Source organism: Coregonus lavaretus (assembly GCF_964263955.1).
Source record: "Coregonus lavaretus genome assembly, chromosome: 19".
NCBI lineage: Eukaryota > Metazoa > Chordata > Actinopteri > Salmoniformes > Salmonidae > Coregonus > Coregonus lavaretus.
The window spans coordinates 19,500,400-19,523,513 of NC_140006.1; the positions used below are offsets into that span (position 1 = coordinate 19,500,400).

The 23,114-nt window shown below is 47.8% G+C and overlaps 1 protein-coding gene across 1 annotated transcript in view; it reads left to right on the forward strand.

Moving 5' to 3' along the window:
• LOC311147233 (voltage-dependent R-type calcium channel subunit alpha-1E-like) overlaps positions 1-23,114 on the forward strand; it is a gene marked incomplete at its 3' end in the record, with an annotated part of 124,133 nt that extends 101,019 nt beyond the window's left edge. The window contains 13 exon segments of the mRNA XM_084183895.1: positions 8,043-8,134; positions 8,318-8,492; positions 8,927-9,054; positions 9,276-9,372; positions 10,380-10,485; positions 10,760-10,867; positions 10,961-11,061; positions 11,203-11,312; positions 12,379-12,475; positions 21,093-21,203; positions 21,728-21,836; positions 22,188-22,357; positions 22,563-23,114. Coding sequence (XP_084040021.1) covers positions 8,043-8,134; positions 8,318-8,492; positions 8,927-9,054; positions 9,276-9,372; positions 10,380-10,485; positions 10,760-10,867; positions 10,961-11,061; positions 11,203-11,312; positions 12,379-12,475; positions 21,093-21,203; positions 21,728-21,836; positions 22,188-22,357; positions 22,563-23,114 — 1,956 coding nt within the window.

The window sequence follows — 23,114 nt, forward strand, 5'->3', positions numbered from 1 at the left end:
AGTGAAAACCTCCTTCCATCAGCAAGGGTATTGAAGATGAAACGTGGCTGGGTCTTTCAGCATGACAATGATCCCAAACACACCGCCCGGGCAACGAAGGAGTGGCTTCGTAAGAAGCATTTCAAGGTCCTGGAGTGGCCTAGCCAGTCTCCAGATCTCAACCCCATAGAAAATCTTTGGAGGGAGTTGAAAGTCCGTGTTGCCCAGCGACAGCCCCAAAAAAATCACTGCTCTAGAGGAGATCTGCATGGAGGAATGGGCCAAGATACCAGCAACAGTGTGTGAAAACCTTGTGAAGACTTACAGAAAACGTTTGACCTGTGTCATTGCCAACAAAGGGTATATAACAAAGTATTGAGAAACTTTTGTTATTGACCAAATACTTATTTTCCACCATAATTTGCAAATAAATTCATAAAAAAATCCTACAATGTGATTTTCTGGATTATTTTTTTCTCATTTTGTCTGTCATAGTTGACGTGTACCTATGATGAAAATTACAGGCCTCTCTCATCTTTTTAAGTGGGAGAACTTGCACAATTGGTGGCTGACTAAATACTTTTTTTCCCCACTGTATATTTCTATCCAGTCAGATAAATACTCCAAACAGCCTACCCGACCGCTCGGAGGCGTCCACATGGTCCTAAAGCACACCGTTGCCTCGTTTTGTATCACATTCCAATGATAAAACTGGGGGGGGGGGGGGGGGGGGGGGGACAAACATGCAATTCCCCCCATCCCCAGGGAAAGTTGCACCCCTGGAAACTAAGTTTTAGTCAAATGTTATATCTGTTTGGGCTTCTTGGACATTTTTGGTAATTACTGGATGTTCCGGCCCCCTGACCATCCGCTGCTGAATCTAGTTGATGATCCCTGCCTTTGAGGCTGAAGTTACCATTGTTAAGCATACAGTGGGGAAAAAAGTATTTAGTCAACCACCAATTGTGCAAGTTCTCCCACTTAAAAAGATTAGAGAGGCCTGTAATTTTCATCATAGGTACACGTCAACTATGACAGACAAAATGAGAAAAAAGAATCCAGAAAATCCTTCGTTGCCCGGGCGGTGTTTGGGATCATTGTCATGCTGAAAGACCCAGCCACGTTTCATCTTCAATGCCCTTGCTGATGGAAGGAGGTTTTTACTCAAAATCTCACGATACATGGCCCCATTCATTCTTTCCTTTACACGGATCAGTCGTCCTGGTCCCTTTGTAGAACAACAGCCCCAAAGCATGATGTTTCCACCCCCATGCTTCACAGTAGGTATGGTGTTCTTTGGATGCAACTCAGCATTCTTTGTCCTCCAAACACGACAAGTTGAGTTTTTACCAAAAAGTTATATTTTGGTTTCATCTGACCATATGACATTCTCCCAATCCTCTTCTGGATCATCCAAATGCACTCTAGCAAACTTCAGACGGGCCTGGACATGTACTGGCTTAAGCAGGGGGACACGTCTCGCACTGCAGGATTTGAGTCCCTGGCGGCGTAGTGTGTTACTGATGGTAGGCTTTGTTTCTTTGGTCCCAGCTCTCTGCAGGTCATTCACTAGGTCCCCCCGTGTGGTTCTGGGATTTTTGCTCACCGTTCTTGTGATCATTTTGACCCCACGGGGTGAGATTTTTTATTTATTATTTTTTATTTATTTCACCTTTATTTAACCAGGTAAGCCAGTTGAGAACAAGTTCTCATTTACAACTGCGACCTGGCCAAGATAAAGCAAAGCAGTGCGATAAAAACAACAACACAGAGTTACATATGGGGTAAAAAAACATAAGGTCATAAAATAGAACAGAAAATATATATACAGTGTGTGCAAATGTAGCAAGTTATGGAGGTAAGGCAATAAATAGGCTATAGTGCAAAATAATTACAATTAGTATTAACACTGGAATGCTAGATGTGCAAGAGATTATGTGCAAATAGAGATACTGGGGTGCAAAAGAGCAAAATAAATAACAATATAGGGATGAGGTAGTTGGTTGGGCTAATTTCAGATGGGCTGTGTACATGTGCAGTGATCGGTAAGGTGCTCTGACAACTGATGCTTAAAGTTAGTGAGGGAGATAAGAGTCTCCAGCCTCAGAGATTTTTGCAATTCGTTCCAGTCATTGGCAGCATAGAACTGGAAGGAATGGCGGCCAAAGGAGGTGTTGGCTTTGGGAATGACCAGTGAGATATACCTGCTGTAGCGCAGACTACGGGTGGGTGCTGCTATGGTGACCAATGAGCTAAGATAAGGCGGTGATTTGCCTAGCAGTGATTTATAGATGGCCTGGAGCCAGTGGGTTTGACGACGAACATGTAGTGAGGACCAGCCAACAAGAGCATACAGGTCACAGTGGTGGGTAGTGTATGGGGCTTTGGAGACAAAACGGATGGCACTGTGATAGACTACAACCAATTTGCTGAGTAGAGTGCTGGAGGCTATTTTGTAAATGACATCGCCGAAGTCAAGGATCGGTAGGATAGTCAGTTTTACGAGGGCATGTTTGGCAGCATGAGTGAAGGAGGCTTTGTTGCGAAATAGGAAGCCGAGTCTAGATTTAACTTTGGATTGGAGATTCTTAATGTGAGTCTGGAAGGAGAGTTTACAGTCTAACCAGACACCTAGGTATTTGTAGTTGTCCACATACTCTAGGTCAGACCCGTCGAGAGTGGTGATTCTAGTCGGGTGGGCGGGTGCCAGCAGCGTTCGATTGAAGAGCATGCATTTAGTTTTACTAGTGTTTAAGAGCAGTTGGAGGCTACTGAAGGAGTGTTGTATGGCATTGAAGCTCGTTTGGAGGTTTGTTAACACAGTGTCCAATGAAGGGCCAGATGTATACAAAATGGTGTCGTCTGCGTAGAGGTGGATCTGAGAGTCACCAGCAGCAAGAGCGACATCATTGATATACACGGAGAAAAGTGTCGGCCCAAGAATTGAACCCTGTGGCACCCCCATAGAGACTGCCATAGGTCCAGACAACAGGCCCTCCGATTTCACACATTGAACTCTATCTGAGAAGTAGTTGGTGAACCAGGCGAGGCAGTCATTTGAGAAACCAAGGCTATTTAGTCTGCCAATAAGAATGCGGTGGTTGACAGAGTCGAAAGCCTTGGCCAGGTCGATGAAGACAGCTGCACAGTACTGTCTATTATCGATCGCGGTTATAATATCGTTTAGGACCTTGAGCGTGGCTGAAGTGCACCCATGACCAGCTCGGAAACCGGATTGCATAGCGGAGAAGGTACGGTGGGATTCGAAATGGTTGGTGATCTGTTTGTTAACTTGGCTTTCAAATACTTTCGAAAGGCAGGGCAGGATGGATATAGGTCTGTAACAGTTTGGATCTAGAGTGTCACCCCCTTTGAAGAGGGGGATGACCGCAGCAGCTTTCCAATCTCTGGGGATCTCAGACGTTACGAAAGAGAGGTTGAACAGGCTAGTAATAGGGGTTGCGACAATTTCGGCGGCTAGTTTTAGAAAGAAAGGGTCCAGATTGTCTAGCCCAGCTGATTTGTAGGGGTCCAGATTTTGCAGCTCTTTCAGAAGATCAGCTGCTGAATTTGTGTGAAGGAGAAGCGGGGGGGGCATGGGCAAGTTGCAGCGGAGGGTGCAGAGTTGGTGGCCGGGGTAGTGGTAGCCAGGTGGAAAGCATGGCCAGCCGTAGCAAAATGCTTGTTGAAATTCTCAATTATTGTAGATTTATCGGTGGTGATAGTGTTTCCTAGCCTCAGTGCAGTGGGCAGCTGGGAGGAAGTGCTCTTATTCTCCATGGACTTTACAGTGTCCCAAAACTTTTTGGAGTTAGTGCTACAGGATGCACATTTCTGTTTGAAAAAGTTAGCCTTTGCTTTCCTGACTGCTTGTGTATATTGGTTCCTAACTTCTCTGAAAAGTTGCATATCGCGGGGGCTATTTGATGCTAATGCAGTACGCCACAGGATGTTTTTGTGCTGGTCAAGGGCAGTCACGTCTGAGGAGAACCAGGGGCTATATCTGTTCTTAGTTCTGTATTTTTTGAATGGGGTATGTTTATTTATGGTCCTCTGTAGCTCAGCTGGTAGAGCACGGCGCTTGTAACGCCAAGGTAGTGGGTTCGATCCCCGGGACCACCCATACACAAAAAATGTATGCACGCATGACTGTAAGTCGCTTTGGATAAAAGCGTCTGCTAAATGGCATATTATTATATTATTATTATTATTATATTTAAGATTGAGAGGAAATTACTTTTAAAGAACAACCAGGCATCCTCTACTGACGGAATGAGATCTATATCCATCCAGAATACCTGGGCCAGGTCAATTAGGAAGGCCTGCTCGCTAAAGTGTTTTAGGGAGCGTTTGACAGTGATGAGGGGTGGTCGTTTGACCGCGGACCCGTTACGGACGCAGGCAATAAGGCAGTGATCGCTGAGATCCTGGTTGAAGACAGCGGAGGTGTATTTAGAGGGTAAATTAGTCAGGATGATATCTATGAGGGTACCCATGTTTACGGATTTAGGGTTGTACCTGGTAGGTTCGTTGATAATTTGTGTGAGATTGAGGGCATCTAGTTTGGATTGTAGGATGGCCGGGATGTTAAGCATATCCCAATTTAGGTCACCAAGCAGTACGAATTTTGAGGATAAATGGGGGGCAATCGATTCACATATGGTATCCAGGGCACAGCTGGGGGCTGAGGGGGGTCTGTAGCAAGCGGCAACAGTGAGAGACTTATTTCTGGAAAGGTGGATTTTTAGAAGTAGAAGCTCAAACTGTTTGGGCACAGACCTGGATAGTATGATAGAGCTCTGCAGGCTATCTCTACAGTAGATTGCAACTCCACCCCCTTTGGCAGTTCTATCTAGACGGAAAATGTTATAGTTGGGGATGGAAATTTCAGAATTTTTGGTGGCCTTCCTAAGCCAGGATTCAGACACTGCTAGAACATCAGGGTTGGCGGAGTGTGCTAACGCAGTGAATAACTCAAACTTAGGAAGTAGACTTCTGATATTTACGTGCAAGAAACCAAGACTTTTGCGATTACAGAAGTCAGCAAATGATAGCGCCTGGGGAGTAGGAGTGATACTGAGGGCTGCAGGGCCTGGGTTAGCCTCTACATCACCAGAGGAACAGAGGAGGACTAGAATAAGGATACGGCTAAAGGCTTTAAGAACTGGTCTTCTAGTGCGTTGGGTACATAGAATAAAGGGGGCAGATTTCCGGGCGTTGTAGAAAAGATTCAGGGCATTATGTACAGACAAGGATATGGAAGGATATGAGTAAAGTGGAGGTAAACCTAAGCATTGGGTAACAATGAAAGAGATAGTATCACTGGAGGCACCAATTGAGTCGGTCTCCGCGTGTATGGGGGGTGGGACAAAGGAGCTATCTAAGGCAGGTTTAGCTGGGCTGGGGGATCTACAGTGAAATAGTACAATTAGAAATAACCGAAACAACAATAAGCTAACCATATTGACAAGGGAGAGAGGCATAAAGCAATCACAGGTGTAATTTGAGAGAGCTAAGACAACAGCTGGTAATGATGACACAGTTTGGGCTGAGGCTAAACATAAACAGGATGCAGTACCATAAAAAGGAACAGTCCAGCAGACATCAGCTGTATAGCTGAGTTAACATAAGGTCCGGTGAACAGCAATAGGATAGTTCGGAGGTAGTTCGGGGGCTGCTAAAGCACTAGCGAGCAAGAGGGCACGGCTAGCGTGTGCTAGCAGGCCGGGGCTAGCAGATGGAATCTTCGTGGTCGACGTCGTAACGGGAAGCCTGTTGTAAAATCTACCTCATCAGACGATTTCGTCGGCAGACCAGTCGTGTAGGATCGGCTGGGCTCTGTGTCAACACTAGGTGGTCCCGTCCGGTTGACAGAGAGGTAGATAGCCGGGAGATGGGCCTAGCTCAGGATGATTAGCCAGACCTCAACGTCCATTTTGTTGCAGCTAGCTGGTAGCGATGAATCCGGAGTTAAAGGTCCAGTGATTCAGTGATTCCGGCAGAAAATCCAATGTTCTGGGTGAAATAGCAATTGTGGCTAATAGCAAGTAGCTAGTTTGCTGGCTAGCTAGTTTCAACTGGAGATTCTAGATAAAAGGTAAGTCAATAATAGAATCCGTTCCACATTGAGTGAGGCGGGTTGCAGGAAAGTATATTTTGTAGAAGGATGAAAAGTCTGATAGGAAAATATGTACGAAAAATACACAAAAAAACAGGGTATTTACAGGCTATTTACAGACACACGACAAAAACAGGAGATCTTGCGTGGAGCCCCAGATCGAGGGAGATTATCAGTGGTCTTGTATGTCTTCCATTTCCTAATAATTGCTCCCACAGTTGATTTCTTCAAACCAAGCTGCTTACCTATTGCAGATTCAGTCTTCCCAGCCTGGTGCAGGTCTACAATTTTGTTTCTGGTGTCCTTTGATAGCTCTTTGGTCTTGGCCATAGTGGAGTTTGGAGTGTGACTGTTTGAGGTTGTGGACAGGTGTCTTTTATACTGATAACAAGTTCAAACAGGTGCCATTAATACAGGTAACGAGTGGAGGACAGAGGAGCCTCTTAAAGAAGAAGTTATAGGTCTGTGAGAGCCAGAAATCTTTCTTGTTTGTAGGTGACCAAATACTTATTTTCCACCATAATTTGCAAATAAATTCATTAAAAATCCTACAATGTGATTTTCTGGAGAAAAAAAATTCTATTTGTCTGTCATAGTTGACGTGTACCTATGATGAAAATTACAGGCCTCTCTCATCTTTTTAAGTGGGAGAACTTGCACAATTGGTGGCTGACTAAATACTATTTTTCCCCACTGTATATATATATACACTACCGTTCAAATGTTTGGAGTCAATTAGAAATGTCCTTGTTTTCGAAAGAAAAACATTTTTTTTGTCCTTTAAAATAACATCAAATTGATCAGAAATATAGTGTAGACATTGTTAATGTTGTAAATGGCTATTGTAGCTGGAAACGGCTGATTTATAATGGAATATCTACATAGGCGTACAGAGGCCCATTATCAGCAACCATCAGTCCTGTGTTCCAATGGCACGTTGTGTTTGCTAATCCAAGTTTATCATTTTAAAAGGCTAATTGATCATTAGAAAACCCTTTTGCAATTATGTTAGCACAGCCCGAAACTGGCCTTCTTGAGACTAGTTCAGTATCTGGAGCATCAGCAATTGTGGGTTTGATTACAGGCTCAAAATGGCCAGAAACAAATAACTTTCTTCTGAAACTCGTCAGTCTATTCTTGTTCTGAGAAATGAAGGCTATTTCTCGGATTGAATAGCCTTCATTTCTCAGAACAAGAATAGACTGACGAGTTTCAGAAGAAAGTTATTTGTTTCTGGCCATTTTGAGCCTGTAATCGAACCCACAATTGCTGATGCTCCAGATACTCAACTAGTCTCAAGAAGGCCAGTTTTATTGCTTCTTTAATCAGCACAACAGTTTTCAGCTGTGCTAACATAATTGCAAAAGGGTTTTCTAATGATCAATTAGCCTTTTAAAATGATAAACTTGGATTAGCAATCACAACGTGCCATTGGAACACAGGACTGATGGTTGCTGATAATGGGCCTCTGTACGTCTATGTAGATATTCCATAAAAAATCAGCCGTTTCCAGCTACAATAGCCATTGACAACATTAACAATGTATACACTGTATTTCTGATCAATTTGATGTTATTTTAATGTACAAAAAAATTGATTTTCTTTCGAAAACAAGGACATTTCTAAGTGACCCCAAACTTTTGAACGGTATTGTATGTCCCCCCCACTTCTAAAACCAAAGTTGCGCCCCTGATCGTTTCAAACATTTGTATATGATCACTTATATCTCTCTATTATGCGTCGGAATACTTTGGAACAGATTTCCAAAATTAAAATCACTTGGAGCTGATATGTTAGTGTTTTTACAGTCTTTTATGTCCAACAAAAAACAATATGTTTTTTAATTTTTTGCTCAGAAAACTTGGGGGGCCGCCAGTTGGGGAACCTTGCTCAAAGGGATGTTGTATAATGGCTTCATGTTTTTTTCTCACCTGATCCACATAAGGTGTTTGGAAACATCAAACTGAACGATGAAAACCACATAAACCAGCACAACAACTTCAAGACCTTCTCCGGTGCACTGATGCTTCTCTTCAGGTGGGCGCATTGAGAAGGACTCGCAAGCTGAACTGAGATATTCAAAACTATAAGTAGATGATTATGCTGACTGATGATGAATTAATATATTGGTTAATGTTTAATAGACTAATTGGTTGATCAAATCATTGCTTGCTTGATTGATTCATTAATTGACTCATTGATTTACTCATTGATTGACAGGAGTGCGACCGGGGAGTCATGGCAGGAGATCATGCTATCGTGTCTGGGGGGGCAGGAGTGTGAGCCAGACTCCTCCATGGCACCCATGACCATGTCCCCTGACCACGAGGGAGGCTGTGGTACTGACTTCGCCTATTGCTACTTTGTCTCCTTCATCTTCTTCAGCTCCTTCCTGGTGAGGACGCTGCAGAAATACACATTTTCTCCTTACCTCCACTATTTGTCAGTGCTCTTCTCTCCTCTCTCACTCTCACTCTCTCTCTCTCTCTCTCTCTCTCTCTCTCTCTCTCTCTCTCTCTCTCTCTCTCTCTCTCTCTCTCTCTCTCTCTCTCTCTCTCTCACTCCCGCTCTCTCTCACTCCCGCTCTCTCTGTCCATCTTACTGATACACAAAAGTACTTTTTTTATTGTGCTACACAAATACACTTTCTCTCCTTATCTCCACTCTGTCAGCACTCTCTCTCTGTCCATCTTTCTCATTCGCATTCACAAAAGCAGTTATTTTTATTGTATGCATGCATATGTGCACATCAGTATAGCACATACTGTATATTTGTACATACACACATGCTGTCCTTCACACGTCCTCTCCTCTTGTGTGACTCTGTAGATGCTGAATCTGTTTGTGGCTGTGATCATGGATAACTTTGAGTACCTGACCAGAGACTCTTCCATCCTGGGACCTCATCACCTGGATGAGTTTGTCCGTGTCTGGGGAGAGTACGACCGTGCAGCATGGTGAGAGAGAAGAACCCCACCATGTCTCAACTTTGCCCAGCAGAGGGCAGTGTATTGATTCACTAAAAGCGAAATAGGCCTAAACTGCCTTAATTCCTGTGCAAGATTTGCCAACCTGTTCTGTTTCAAACTTACACAAACTCGTAATGAATGCCTTTACCTTTACCTTTTCTCTTCAACTCTCTCTCTCTCCTTCCTCATCTTCTCTGTTTCCTCGGTAGTGGGCGTATACACTACACTGCCATGTATGAGATGTTGACCCATATGTCTCCACCCCTTGGTCTGGGGAAGAAATGCCCCAGAGGTATGGCCTACAAGGTATGGGAGAAACAGTTATTTTCTTATTTTTAATTTAGGATAGAGAAATATTTAAGTTGTTTTACAGTAAAGCAAGTTGAATCCTCCCTCCCTCCCTCCCTCCCTCCCTCCCTCCCTCCCTCCCTCCCTCCCTCCCTCCCTCCTTCCTTCCTTCCTTCCTTCCTTCCTTCCTTCCTTCCTTCCTTCCTTCCTTCCTTCCTTCCTTCCTTCCTTCCTTCCTTCCTTCCTCCCTCCCTCCCTCTCTTCCTTCCCTCCCTCCCTCCCTCCCTCCTTCCTTCCTTCCTTCCTTCCTTCCTTCCTTCCTTCCTTCCTCCCTCCCTCTCTTCCTTCCTTCCTTCCCTCCCTCCCTCCCTCCCTCCTTCCTTCCTTCCTTCCTTCCTTCCTTCCTTCCTTCCTTCCTTCCTTCCTTCCTTCCTTCCTTCCTTCCTTCCTTCCTTCCTTCCTTCCTTCCTTCCTTCCTTCCTTCCTTCCTTCCTTCCTTCCTTCCTTCCTTCCCTCCCTCCCTCCCTCCCTCCCTCCCTCCTTCCTTCCTTCCTTCCTTCCTTCCTTCCTTCCTTCCTTCCTTCCTTCCTTCCTTCCTTCCTCCCTCCCTCCCTCCCTCCCTCCCTCCCTCCCTCCCTCCCTCTCTTCCTTCCTTCCTTCCTTCCTCCATCCCTCCCTCTCATCCTTCCTTCCTTCCTTCCTTCCTTCCTTCCTTCCTTCCTTCCTTCCTTCCTTCCTTCCTTCCTTCCTTCCTTCCTTCCTTCCTTCCTTCCTCCCTCCCTCCCTCCCTCCCTCCCTCCCTCCCTCCCTCCCTCCCTCCCTCCTTCCTTCCTTCCTTCCTTCCTTCCTTCCTTCCTTCCTTCCTTCCTTCCTTCCTTCCTTCCTTCCTTCCTTCCTTCCTTCCTTCCTTCCTCCCTCCCTCCCTCCCTCCCTCCCTCCCTCCCTCCCTCTCTTCCTTCCTTCCTTCCTTCCTCCATCCCTCCCTCTCATCCTTCCTCCCTCCCTCCCTCCCCCTCTCTCCACAGAGGCTGGTGTTGATGAACATGCCAGTGGATGAGGACATGTCAGTCCACTTCACCTCCACCTTGATGTCTCTCATCCGCACCGCTCTGGAGATCAAGATCGCACGAGGTCAGGGAATGAGTTGAGTTTGAAACCACCATGCATCACTGCATCTGCATGCGTTTATCCTGTTTAGACTTGGTCTTCCATATTGAGCCTGGAGATCCACACATCCTAGGACATGTAGGCTTTTGGTCCAGCCCATTACTGGTAACACACCTGATTCAACTTATAAATGGCTTGGTGATTGGTTGAGTAGTTGAATCAAGAAATTAAGCAAAATCAACAATTTCCACTGCCTGTGTATAATGGATGAATAAAGATCTATTTTATTCCGCTCCAGGTGGGGAGGACCGAGTAGCTCTGGACACTGAGCTACAGAAGGAAATCAGTGTGATATGGCCGTACCTCCCCCAGAAGACTCTGGATGTACTGGTGCCCATCAACAAAGGTCAGACCCACACTAGAGAGATTTGAAGAGGTAGAGCTGGGAGGCAGTCAGTCACTCAATGACTAGCAATCTAACTGTGTTTGTGTCTTACAGATTCCGACATGACAGTAGGTAAGATATATGCCTCCATGATGATCATGGACTACTTCAAACAGAATAAAGCCAAGAAGCTGAGAGCACAACTGGAAGCACAGGTCAGATATGCACACTATATAAACATCATATATACTGTATAAACCTCACCCCTCTTTTGTATAAGATTATCATGGCATCTGATCTGTTGACACAACCCAGTGCCTGTAGTGATACATTGCTTGGTGTGGTCTCCTCTACAGAAGGCCAGCCTGATGCCGTTCCAAAGGCTGGATGCCTCGACCCTCTCTGAAGACATTCTGTACAATGCCCAGCCCCTGCCCTGCATGCCCCTCAGTGCCGGCTCCGCCCTGTGAGTCAATCCACCCTCAGTGTGTGTGTGTGTGTGTGTGTGTGTGTGTGTGTGTGTGTGTGTGTGTGTTTGTGTGTGTGTGTGTGTGTGTGTGTGTGTGTGTGTGTGTGTGGACGTGTTTAACTATACTTGTGGGGACCATGGCCCAGATTCACAAAAAGAAGCTTCTTCAGAAAAAGTTCATAAGATAGTTCGTAAGTGCAATTCCTCAACAATATCTTAAGATTGATTGATTTCCTTACAAATTCTCAAATATCTTCTTACAAATCTTCTTAAGATGTTTGTTGCTAGGCAACCGTTTTAGGTAGCTATCTAGCTAGCAATGGCAATGATGTTAGCATATTTCTTACTGAGATTATTGTTCTAAAACATGTTCTTGGGTTTAAAATCATCAATACTAAAACTTTCAGATGATGTTTGTGAGTGAATTAAAGATGTTCAATTGCTTTCCTGAGCTTTTTCTCTCACTGCCCTGAGTTTAAGACAACAGGTTAGCTATCTTGGAATTAAGAACATTTCCAATAACTAACTTTTTTTTAAAGAATCTAATTTCTTCTTAACTTTTTGCTTAAGGAGAAACACAAGAAATAGCGCAAGAAAATTTCCAATAACCTTTTTGAGGAATAGCAACTTTGCTTAACTTTCTTCTCAAGTCTATAGTTAAGGGAAAACATGGCAGTTAAGAATACATTTCTTCTTAAGAAGGTTTTGTGAATCTGGGCCCAGAAGTCACCACTAGAATAGTAAATGAACAAAAATTTGACCAACTGGGGATATTTTGTTATCCCCACAAGGTCAAATGCTATTTCTAGGGGGTTTAGGGTTAAGGTTAGAATTAGGGTTAGGAGCTAGGGTTAGTTTTAGGGTTAAGGGTTAAGGTTAGGTTTTCAGGTTAAGGTTAGGGTTAGGGTTAAGGTTAGGGTTAGAGAAAATAGGATTTTGAATGGGACTTAATTGTGTGTCCCCACAAGGTTAGTTGTACAAGACTGTGTGTGTGTGTATGTTGTGCCTTTAGAAAGTATTTGTGTTTGACATTATTTCCTGTGTGGCTTGCCTCCCTCTGTAGGACCAGAGGAGGCCTGGTGGCATTGAGTCCTCTCTCCCAGGACCTGTTCACCATGCAGCCCATGACTGACCAGGACATCAGCAGCCAACACTCCAGGGTAAGGACAAGTACCAAGGACAACATACTGTAGAAACTCATCACAGGAGTACTGTACATCACACTAAACTAGCACGGACACCAACACATACTACACCAACAAAGGATGCTTTATATCATTTAGTAAGCGTACAATGATAGCTCTATAAGGCCCTTTGCTAGGAACCGAAAGGAAAAAGTCAAATCACAATGATACAGTAGCTATGGGCAAAATATAAAATACTGCACAATGAAAGCCTAACCTCCTGCGGTAAAGCTCAATACCAACCCACACATAGATAACAATGAATCAATGACACATCTAGTAGTAATGGTTAGGGCCATTTGTTTTTGTGGGTTTTTTCCTATTATTTTGCAGGGAATACTATTTGTAGATCAATGATTCTACACCTCACTTTGCTCAAGCTGATCCTCTCCAATGGACTCGGAAGTTGTAGCAAAAAATTGGTTAATTAGGCTGCGTTTACACAGGCAGCACAATTTTGATCTTTTTGACCAATCACATCAGATCTTTTTCAGAGCTGATCTGATTGGTCAAAAGACCAATTAGTGAAAAAAAAGATCTGAATTGGCCTGCCTGTGTAAATGCAGCCATTTTTAGCTACAACTTCCGAGTCCGTTGGAGAGGATCGACTTGAGCAAAGTGAGGTGTAGAATCACTGCTCTACAAATAGTGGGCTGCCTGTCTAAACGCAGCCCTAGAGGCAGTTTAAGGGGAGAGTCATTACCACGTTTACATGCACACCAATACCCTGTTATTATTCGGGATACTCAAGTATTCTGTTCTTGAGTTGACACATATAAACATCCAATCCCGTTTACAATAACCCGAAAAAGCTTATATCACGGTTATGAGAAACCCGGATAAGATGCCTGGGATATGCTGATCTAAGATGGAACTGTGGCAAATAAACATCTTATCCTGTTAACTGTTTTTTTTAGCGGTCTGCGCATGCTCAGTTTAACATATCATGCGTATTGTGTGCTGATATTTTCATCTGATTGTCAAACAAATCACTTCAAAAAGTAGGCTACCTGTGCAGTTCAATTCACCATAATAATTCAATAATAATTTTGCCTGCTAAATTCTAATTAATTTACTATAATTTACTACTGGCTACTTTCACCCGTAATTTAGACAAGTTTCTGCTTATAATTTCCGACATTGGCCATATTATAATTTACGACATTTGGTAGGACATTTGTTTGTCAACTATAGTTTGATACATGCAGCTTCTCTTCTGTCATAACTTGTCACCCCAGAATACTAAATAAAGTAGTGCTCACCAGAATGTCTTACATCAATAGAATGAATGCATTGGTGATCTAGTTAACACCGGTAATGTTGTCTGTTTCGTTTAGGGACCGGGGAGAAAACGCAATAACTCCAAAACGGTGGAAAGATTGGTCCTGTGCAAAATGTCCAAATGTCATCAGTTTGACCGGTTTTAAGGAAATGAAAAGCTGAGAAAACAACGAAACACCTTTCTGATAAGACTTCAGTTTATCTTGGGTGCATATTTTATGTGGTTGAAATACTGTCTGCTTGTCAAAGATGAAACGTTACAGGCACATTTGTCTTTTCTCAAGAGATGCTGAAAGAAAAAAGAATTATCCGCTCGTGTTCCTGAGACAAAATTAACAGTTGTATAATTTCACTGCAAGAAATGCATAATTCTGGTTAAGGTGTTGGCTTGACAGTTGCTGGACCCGGGTTCGAGTCCTGGTAGGGGCTACCCCACGAATTTGCTACAAAACACTCCCATGTTTGGTTTAATTGACTCACCCCTTAAACAGCACCTAATTTACCAATTTCTAGCTACACTTCTGAGTCCGTTGGAGAGGATCAGCTTGAGCAAGGTGAGGTGTAGAATCACTGATATACAAATAGTATTCCCTGCCAAATAAAAGGCATTTAATTAAGATTCAAAGAGCTACGCCTCCCCTGGCTTAGGCGATCCCCCCCACCAAGCACTCACACACAACCAGACATCGATTGATTGACAACTTGTGTCCATTAAAGAAGATTTCCTAGGATTTTCTACCTGCAGCAAACCTAGTGGGTAATGCTGGAAATACCGGTCAAATAAAAAAATTCAGAAAAAAACAACTGGCCCTAGTAATGGTTGAATGAAGAAACTAGTAGTGCATCGCAGAGCACGGCATTGATGTTTCTAGGTGTTTCTGTCCTTGCCAAGTTGTAGTCCGGTTAGTGGAGGTTTGAAAGGAGATGTAGGCATTCTCACTGCTCATTGTACTATTTCTATGCTGTTTGGTTGAACTGGTCAGCAGTGTACTTTTTGCCCTATAGGAATGTCACGACTTTGACTCTTGATATCTGTTAGTGTTTGCCTTCTTCTATGTATATTTTCACTGGGGAGTAACATGACTGGCTTTAAGGCAGGTGAACTTGTCCGGCTCAGTATGTTTGGTGCATCCAGATCTGAACTTGCATTAGTGTGTGTGTAACAACAGCCCAATAGTTGTTCTGGCCTCTCTCTTCTCATTTATTGTTGTAGCAATGTGCTTATGTCGCCGTCTCCTTACGCCCTCTGACTCTTTCTCCTACTCCTGTTTTGCCCAATCCTACTGGGGTCAGACTCCTTGTTTGTCATGGGCCTCTCACTCCACCGGGTTACCACCTTAATTTTCTTCCACTCTGCTCACCACTCTCTCTACTCAGCCTAACTAGCTCCACCTGTCCCTGCTCTGCTCTGCTCTAATTACTCTGCCAGCTGCGCTGCATTACCCACTACCTCTCCCAGTATTTAAGGCCCTGTCTTTCAGCTCTCCGGTGTCAGATCGTCTGCAAAGCTCACACCCGGAACCTGTTTGCTCGCGCTTCTGGCTCACCCTGGTTTTGTGACCCCGGACCTGCCTGTTTTTTGGATACTCTTCTGCCTCAGGAGATCCAGACCTGCTTCTGCCATTACGACTCCTGACTACTCTTCTATCCCGGTAACTCTGACCAGCCTTCTGCCTTGCTACTACGTATTTTGGATTTCCCTTGAACTGTACTGCTGCCTGGTTTCATTCCGCCCTGTTGTGTCTGTGTCTCCCCCCCCCAGGACTTCTGGACCACCCACCATCGGCTTCATAGGACGCATCGCTGCCACTGGGGGGGGCACAGACCCAGCGCATTGGACGGGATCCCTGTTACCCCTGGAGCCTTCATTCACTCCCTACTTCCCTTTTCCCTTAAGTTTAATAAACTTTCTGGTGTGACGCAATTGTGGTCCTCTGGTCGTCTGTCTGAACCGTGACAGTACGATCTGACCATTATGGACTCAGCGCACACTTTCCCCGACATGGAAACCGATGAGCATGAGCAGCAGTTCCAGCAGCAGCAACAACAACTCGCCATGATCATTCAACTCCTCACCAACCTTACCCCAGCCAGTCTGCCCACCAGCCCAGCCCCCGAGTTACCTGCCCCGGTCATTGCAGCCGCTGCTCCGGAACCCAAGATTGGAGACCCCGAGCGGTTCAACGGCGATTCAACCCAGGTCCGGCCATTCCTGACTAGCTGCCGACTTCAGTTCTCCTTGCAGCCAAGGACCTTCGCCACGGAGGGGGCTAAAGTTGGGTATGCCATCACTCACCTGACGGGCCGAGCTCGACTCTGGGGAACAGCAGAGTTCGAACGTCAAACCCCCGCATGTGCAACCTTCGACCTGTTTGCTGAGGAGATGCTGAAGGTGTTTGACCTGGATTCACCCACCGCAGAGGCGTCTCGTGAACTGTTCAGTATTCGACAAGGCAGACGTACAGTCGCAGACCATTCCATCGACTTCCGAACCCTGGCTAGACGAAGTTCTTGGAACACACCATCGTTGGTGGACGCGTTCTTCCATAGTTTGGCTGACTATATCAAGGACGAGTTGGTCTCCCATGAACTGCCTTCCACTCTTGATGAAGCCATCGCACTGACTGTCAGGATCGACAGAAGGATACAGACCCGTCGTCGTGAGAGGGGGCGCCAAGGTCCACCTACTACCGGCATTCGGAGAGATCCGACTGGGCTCCTGTCATCTACTGCCACTCACCCAGGTCAGCTTGATCAGTCTGAGCCTATGGAGATTGGGCGAGCCTCCCTCACTCCTGCAGAGCGCCAGCGCCGCTTCACCTCAAACCTCTGCCTCTATTGTGGAGGTGATGGACATCGTGTGGTAACCTGCCCTTTAAAGGGCCGAAGCTCACCGGGCATAGGGGGAGTCCGGTTGAGTTCAATGACCATCCAGTCCTCCGACCGCAAACCCCTGCTGCAAGTTCACCTCCGCCTCTCTGACTCAACTCACACCCTGGCTGCTCTGGTGGATTCTGGCGCCGAAGCCAACATAATGGACATCAAGCTGGCACGCCAACTGGGACTGGAGAACCTCCGTTTGACACCTCCTATTCCTGCCCGGGCACTGGACGGACACTTACTCGGATCGGTCACTCATGTCACGGCCCCGGTCTCGATGGGTCTGTCCGGAAACCATCAAGAAACTATCCAGTTTCACCTGCTCCCCTCTCCAGGCCAACCCCTCATCCTGGGTTACCCATGGCTCCGCCGGCACAACCCTCAGCTTGACTGGGTGACCGGGGTGATCAGGGAGTGGGGAGAGGACTGCCACCGAACCTGCCTGCTTGCTGCCGCACTACCCCCTCGGCCAGTACCTACTAACTCCGCTCCTGACCTCTCCAATGTCCCAGAATGCTACCATGGTCTCAGAGAGGTGTTTAACAAAGCAAGAGCCACATCTCTGCCCCCTCATCGACCGTACGACTGTGCCATCGACCTCCTCCCTGGAACAGCTCCTCCAAGGGGTCGTCTTTATTCGTTGTCTGCTCCTGAAAGAAAGTCCATGGAGGACTACATCAATGGCTCTCTGTCCGCAGGATTAATCCGTTCATCTTCATCTCCTGCTGGTGCTGGCTTCTTCTTTGTGGGGAAGAAGGACGGATCTCTTCGCCCCTGCATCGACTACAGGGGACTCAACGACATCACAGTGAAAAACCGTTACCCTCTGCCTCTGCTCACCTCTGCTTTTGAGTTGCTCCAGGGAGCCACTGTTTTTACCAAGTTGGATCTCAGAAACGCTTACCACCTAGTGCGGATCCGGGAGGGAGATGAATGGAAAACCGCATTCAATACACCAACAGGCCACTACGAGTATCTGGTTATGCCTTTTGGCCTCACCAATGCTCCTGCTGTGTTCCAGGCTCTAGTGAATGATGTACTGCGGGACATGTTAAACAAGTTTGTCTTCGTTTACCTGGATGACATCTTAATCTACTCCAGAAACCTGTCTGAACACACCCGCCATGTCCAGCAAGTCCTTCATCGTCTTCTGGAGAATTCCCTCTACGCCAAGGCAGAGAAATGTGAGTTTCACGTCAAGACAGTGGCCTTCCTGGGGTACATAGTGGCAGAGGGAAGTATCCAAATGGATCCTGCCAAAGTATCAGCAGTCACTTCATGGCCAGTTCCGGAGAACAGAAAGAAGCTGCAACAGTTTCTGGGGTTTGCTAACTTCTATAGGAAGTTTATCCGGAACTACAGTACCGTTGCTGCCCCTCTCACTGCTCTAACCAGCACCAAGCAACCCTTCACCTGGACCCCAGCAGCCGACAAAGCCTTCAGTACCCTCAAGGTGAGGTTCACTTCCGCTCCCATCCTCCAGATGCCTGATGTGGACCGGCAATTCATTGTGGAGGTGGACGCCTCGGATGTGGGAGTTGGTGCTGTGATTTCTCAGTGGGCTGCGGAGGATAGGAAGCTCCATCCCTGTGCCTTTTTCTCACGTCGGTTGTCCCCCTCTGAGTGCAATTACGACATAGGGAACCGTGAGCTGCTGGCTGTGAAGCTTGCCTTGGAGGAGTGGCGTCACTGGCTGGAGGGGTCCACCATTCCATTTCTCGTTTGGACCGATCATAAGAACTTGGAGTACATCCGCACGGCCAAACGGTTGAACTCCAGGCAGTCCCGCTGGGCCCTGTTCTTCACCAGGTTTAATTTCACTCTGTCATACCGGCCTGGATCACGCAACACCAAGCCAGACGCCCTCTCCCGTCAATTCCAGAAGGATGACACCCCCTCCAAGGACCCTGTGTCGATTCTGCCAAGTCCCTGCATCGTTGCAGCTCTGACCTGGGCTGTTGAGGAACAGGTGCTGGAGGCTCTCCGTAACCAGCCAGGTCCCAGCACTTGCCCAGCTGACCGCCTTTTTGTCCCCGAAGACCTGAGGTCCCAGGTCGTTCAGTGGGGACATGACTCCCGCCTAGCTTGTCACCCTGGCTCCACCCGCACTTACAACCTGCTCGCCCAGAGGTTCTGGTGGCCCTCTCTGAGGAAGGATGTACGGGAATTCGTCCAAGCCTGCCCCATCTGCAACCAACACAAGTCGTCCTGCCAGCCCCCAGCCGGATTGCTGCAGCCCCTGCCTGTGCCCAGACGTCCCTGGTCTCACATCGCCCTTGACTTTGTCACGGGGCTGCCCCCTTCAAGTGGCATGACCGTCATTCTCACCATCGTTGACCGTTTCAGCAAGATGGCACACTTCATTCCCCTCCCCAAGCTCCCAACCGCCAAGGAGACCGCCCAGGTGGTCCTGGAACACGTCTTCCGGATCCACGGACTGCCAAAGGATGTAGTTTCTGACCGTGGTCCACAATTCTCCTCCGCTTTTTGGAAGGAGTTCTGTCACCTGCTGGGAGCCACAGTCAGTCTGACTTCCGGATTCCATCCCCAATCCAATGGGCAGTCAGAGCGGGCTAATCAGGAGCTCGAGAAGGCACTGCGATGCATGACTTCACGCAACCCCCACTCCTGGTCGCAGCAATTGACATGGGTGGAGTACGCACACAATTCTCTGACCTGCTCTGCCATCGGTATGTCCCCTTTCCAATGTGTTTATGGATACCAGCCTCCTCTATTTGCCAGCCAGGAGGAGGAGGTTACTTGCCCATCTGCACTTGCTTTTGCCCGTCGATGTCGCCGCACCTGGTCACAAGCCCGAGCCACACTCCTCAGATCCGTTGCCAGCTACACTACCGGGGCCAACCGTCGGAGAATTCCTGCTCCCACCTACCATGTTGGTCAAAGGGTGTGGTTGTCATCGAAGAACCTGCCACTCAGGGTGGAGTCGCAGAAGCTGGCACCTCGGTTCATTGGCCCATTCCCTATCATAAGAGTGATTAGCCCAACTGCTGTCCGGCTCCAACTGCCTAATTCCCTGAGGGTGCACCCCACTTTCCATGTGTCTAAGATTAAGCCCATCCATGAGAGTCCGCTGGTCCCTGCTGCGCCTGGTCCTCCTCCTCCACGGCTCGTCGATGGTGGTCTGGTTTACACCGTCCGCCGCCTGCTTCGGTCCAGACGGAGGGGTAGGGGTCTCCAGTACCTCATTGACTGGGAGGGCTATGGACCTGAGGAAAGGACCTGGGTGCCAGCTAGTCGGATTGTGGATAGGACTCTCATCACCGCTTTCCACCAACGGCATCCTGATCAACCTGCAATCCGTAGGGGCCGCCCCAGAGGGGTCCCTAACCGTCCGGCCCGCTCGGCTTCCTGTCCTGTGCCTGATCCTGTCTCGGGACCTGTCCCATCTCCCGACCACGGCCCTCCGGCTTCCTCCGAGGATGAGGACGTTCACTCGGACCGTTCGGAGGAGTTCTAGCCCTCCTCCGGCTCCCCTCCTCCCGCCCGGCGTGGTGTTGCTCTTGGGACTTCTGGGGCCGTCCCTTGGGGGGGGGGTTCTGTCATGGGCCTCTCACTCCACCGGGTTACCACCTTAATTTTCTTCCACTCTGCTCACCACTCTCTCTACTCAGCCTAACTAGCTCCACCTGTCCCTGCTCTGCTCTGCTCTAATTACTCTGCCAGCTGCGCTGCATTACCCACTACCTCTCCCAGTATTTAAGGCCCTGTCTTTCAGCTCTCCGGTGTCAGATCGTCTGCAAAGCTCACACCCGGAACCTGTTTGCTCGCGCTTCTGGCTCACCCTGGTTTTGTGACCCCGGACCTGCCTGTTTTTTGGATACTCTTCTGCCTCAGGAGATCCAGACCTGCTTCTGCCATTACGACTCCTGACTACTCTTCTATCCCGGTAACTCTGACCAGCCTTCTGCCTTGCTACTACGTATTTTGGATTTCCCTTGAACTGTACTGCTGCCTGGTTTCATTCCGCCCTGTTGTGTCTGTGTCTCCCCCCCCCAGGACTTCTGGACCACCCACCATCGGCTTCATAGGACGCATCGCTGCCACTGGGGGGGGCACAGACCCAGCGCATTGGACGGGATCCCTGTTACCCCTGGAGCCTTCATTCACTCCCTACTTCCCTTTTCCCTTAAGTTTAATAAACTTTCTGGTGTGACGCAATTGTGGTCCTCTGGTCGTCTGTCTGAACCGTGACATTGTTGTCATTGGTTGTTAATCTGTGGCTCTTTGGCTGGAATGGCTTCTGATTGGTTGCAGAAAGGCACTCGCAAATGATTACGATGTAACATTGGCTGAAACCCTCCTTCGCTGGAACCCCAAAAGGCAGTTAGTCCCAGTATTGAATTGTCCAGCCTGATCTGTACTGTACTCTATCTCTCCCCTTGCCCCTCTCTCTGTCTCTGGTCTCATATAGGTGAGTGCAGGGGAGTGCAGTGGGTTGATTCCTTACCCACTGGAGCTCCCGTTTGGCAAGGGGCTGGGTGTACGGGCCTCCTCCATGCCCCGTCTGGCTGTAGAGCCACAGGTACTGCCCTCTGACCACACTGACTCCTCCAGGGGCCAGAAGGGCCCTGGGCAGCAAGGGGGCCCCAGAGTGTGACATGCATGTCTGTTTGACAGAGGACGAGGACCAGGCTACACTGGTTGTGCCGTTTGGAGAGAAAAAGGGGTTTTATGTGTCTTCCATTTGCTGCTGGGTTGTCTGGAGAGGGATAATCAACATGGATGTTTCAAAGGAATGCTAGCGGTTCAGAATGGTGTTTGATTGATCCTGGGTTACTGGTATGTTTTGTCTCTGTCTTGCGCTGAACAATGAGTTGAAGAGTAAAATGATGAGGTTCAAGCATCCTAGTTGACCTGTTAATTGCCTGGAATAGTGAGCATGGATATGAATTTAAAAAAGAGAATGCTGCATGGATCGACAGATGGATGGATTTCTTCGAAAGTAACACATCCTATTTTATGGTATTTGTGGGTATTTGGTTGTCTCCCCCTCTGTGTGCATGTGCGTGTGTATGCACGTGCGTGTTTGTGTGTGTGTGTGTGCAGATGGAGATGGCCAGTGGCTCTATGAAGCGTTCCTCGTCCACTGTGGCTGAGGAGAAGAAGAGTCCTGATAGACTGTACAGACCACGCCACAAGAGCTACAAGTCTGCCGGTCAGTCTCCACTCTCCAATTTCCACTCATGTGACCTCTCCTCTCATCTCTCCCACTGGCATGATGAGGGATGTTACTGTGTGGTTATTCTATGCATGTGTTAATATGTCAAGTTTTCTTCCCTGCATTTTCCCTTTCCTTTCTTAGGTCTTTATCCTGTATACAAGTGCCGCTTTTCCTTTTCTTTTATCCTAAGTGCATCAATGTCAACATACTATTTAATGATCTACAGTGTTTTAAAAAAATCTATATCTATTTATCTTGCTGTCCCCCCCCCCCTCCCCCTCCCCCTCCTCTCTCCTCTCTCCTCTCTCTGTGCTCCTTGCCATGGTCTTCCTCGTCCTCCTCCAGTGTCCCGGTCAGACAGGAAGAGGCAGTTGGACACGGAGAAGGAGCACGGGAGGTCCAAAGAGCGCCGCCACCTCCTCTCTCCAGACACATCCCGCTGTAACTCTGAGGAGAGGAGTCTGCAGCCCTCATGCTCCCCTAGCCGAGAGCGCACACACCCTCTGGACAAACAGGTAGGCCACGGACACACACACACGCACACACACACACTGGATGCCTTACCAAGGGCACACATTAAAGAGCCATACACCACTGGTGTAAACTCTGGTTTAGACAAAGTAGACCACAAACACATACCCACATTGGATACACAATAGACACTTTTTTTTAAAGGCAGTCAGACATCTTTATTAAATGTGTTTCGACTCCTGTGTCCAGGGCAACAGCTCCGACAGCCCCATCCCCACCTCTGAATCTAGTACCCCTAGCCGCCGCCCCCTGTCCCAGACCCCAACTCGCTCCCATCCCCACATCTCCTACTCCCCTCTGGTGTGTCGCACGCACCCTCCCTCTGGGGACGATGATGACGACAGGGGCAGCCCAGAGACCCAGAGGCGGGGGGAGGCCTCCAGAGAGGAGGCAGGGGGAGAGGGACAGACCGGGGCAAGAGGTCATCGCCACCACCACCAGCAGTGCTCCACCCCGCGTCGCTACCCGTCGGAGCCCTACCTTGCCCTGCAGGAGGACGAGCACAGTCCTGACCCCTCCGGGTTCATGGAGACACTGACCTTCGAGGCGGCGGTGGCCACTAGCCTGGGACGCGCTAACACGGTCAGCTCCACCTCCAGCTCTAGCTTCAGCTCGGCCCGAAGGGGCTCCAGGAGCGGTTGGCAGATCCCCAATGGACACTTCCGGAAACGCCTGGCTCAGACCGTCTCTGTTGCGGGCTGTGAGCCACTCAGCGACACAGAGGAGGACGACCACTGCTAG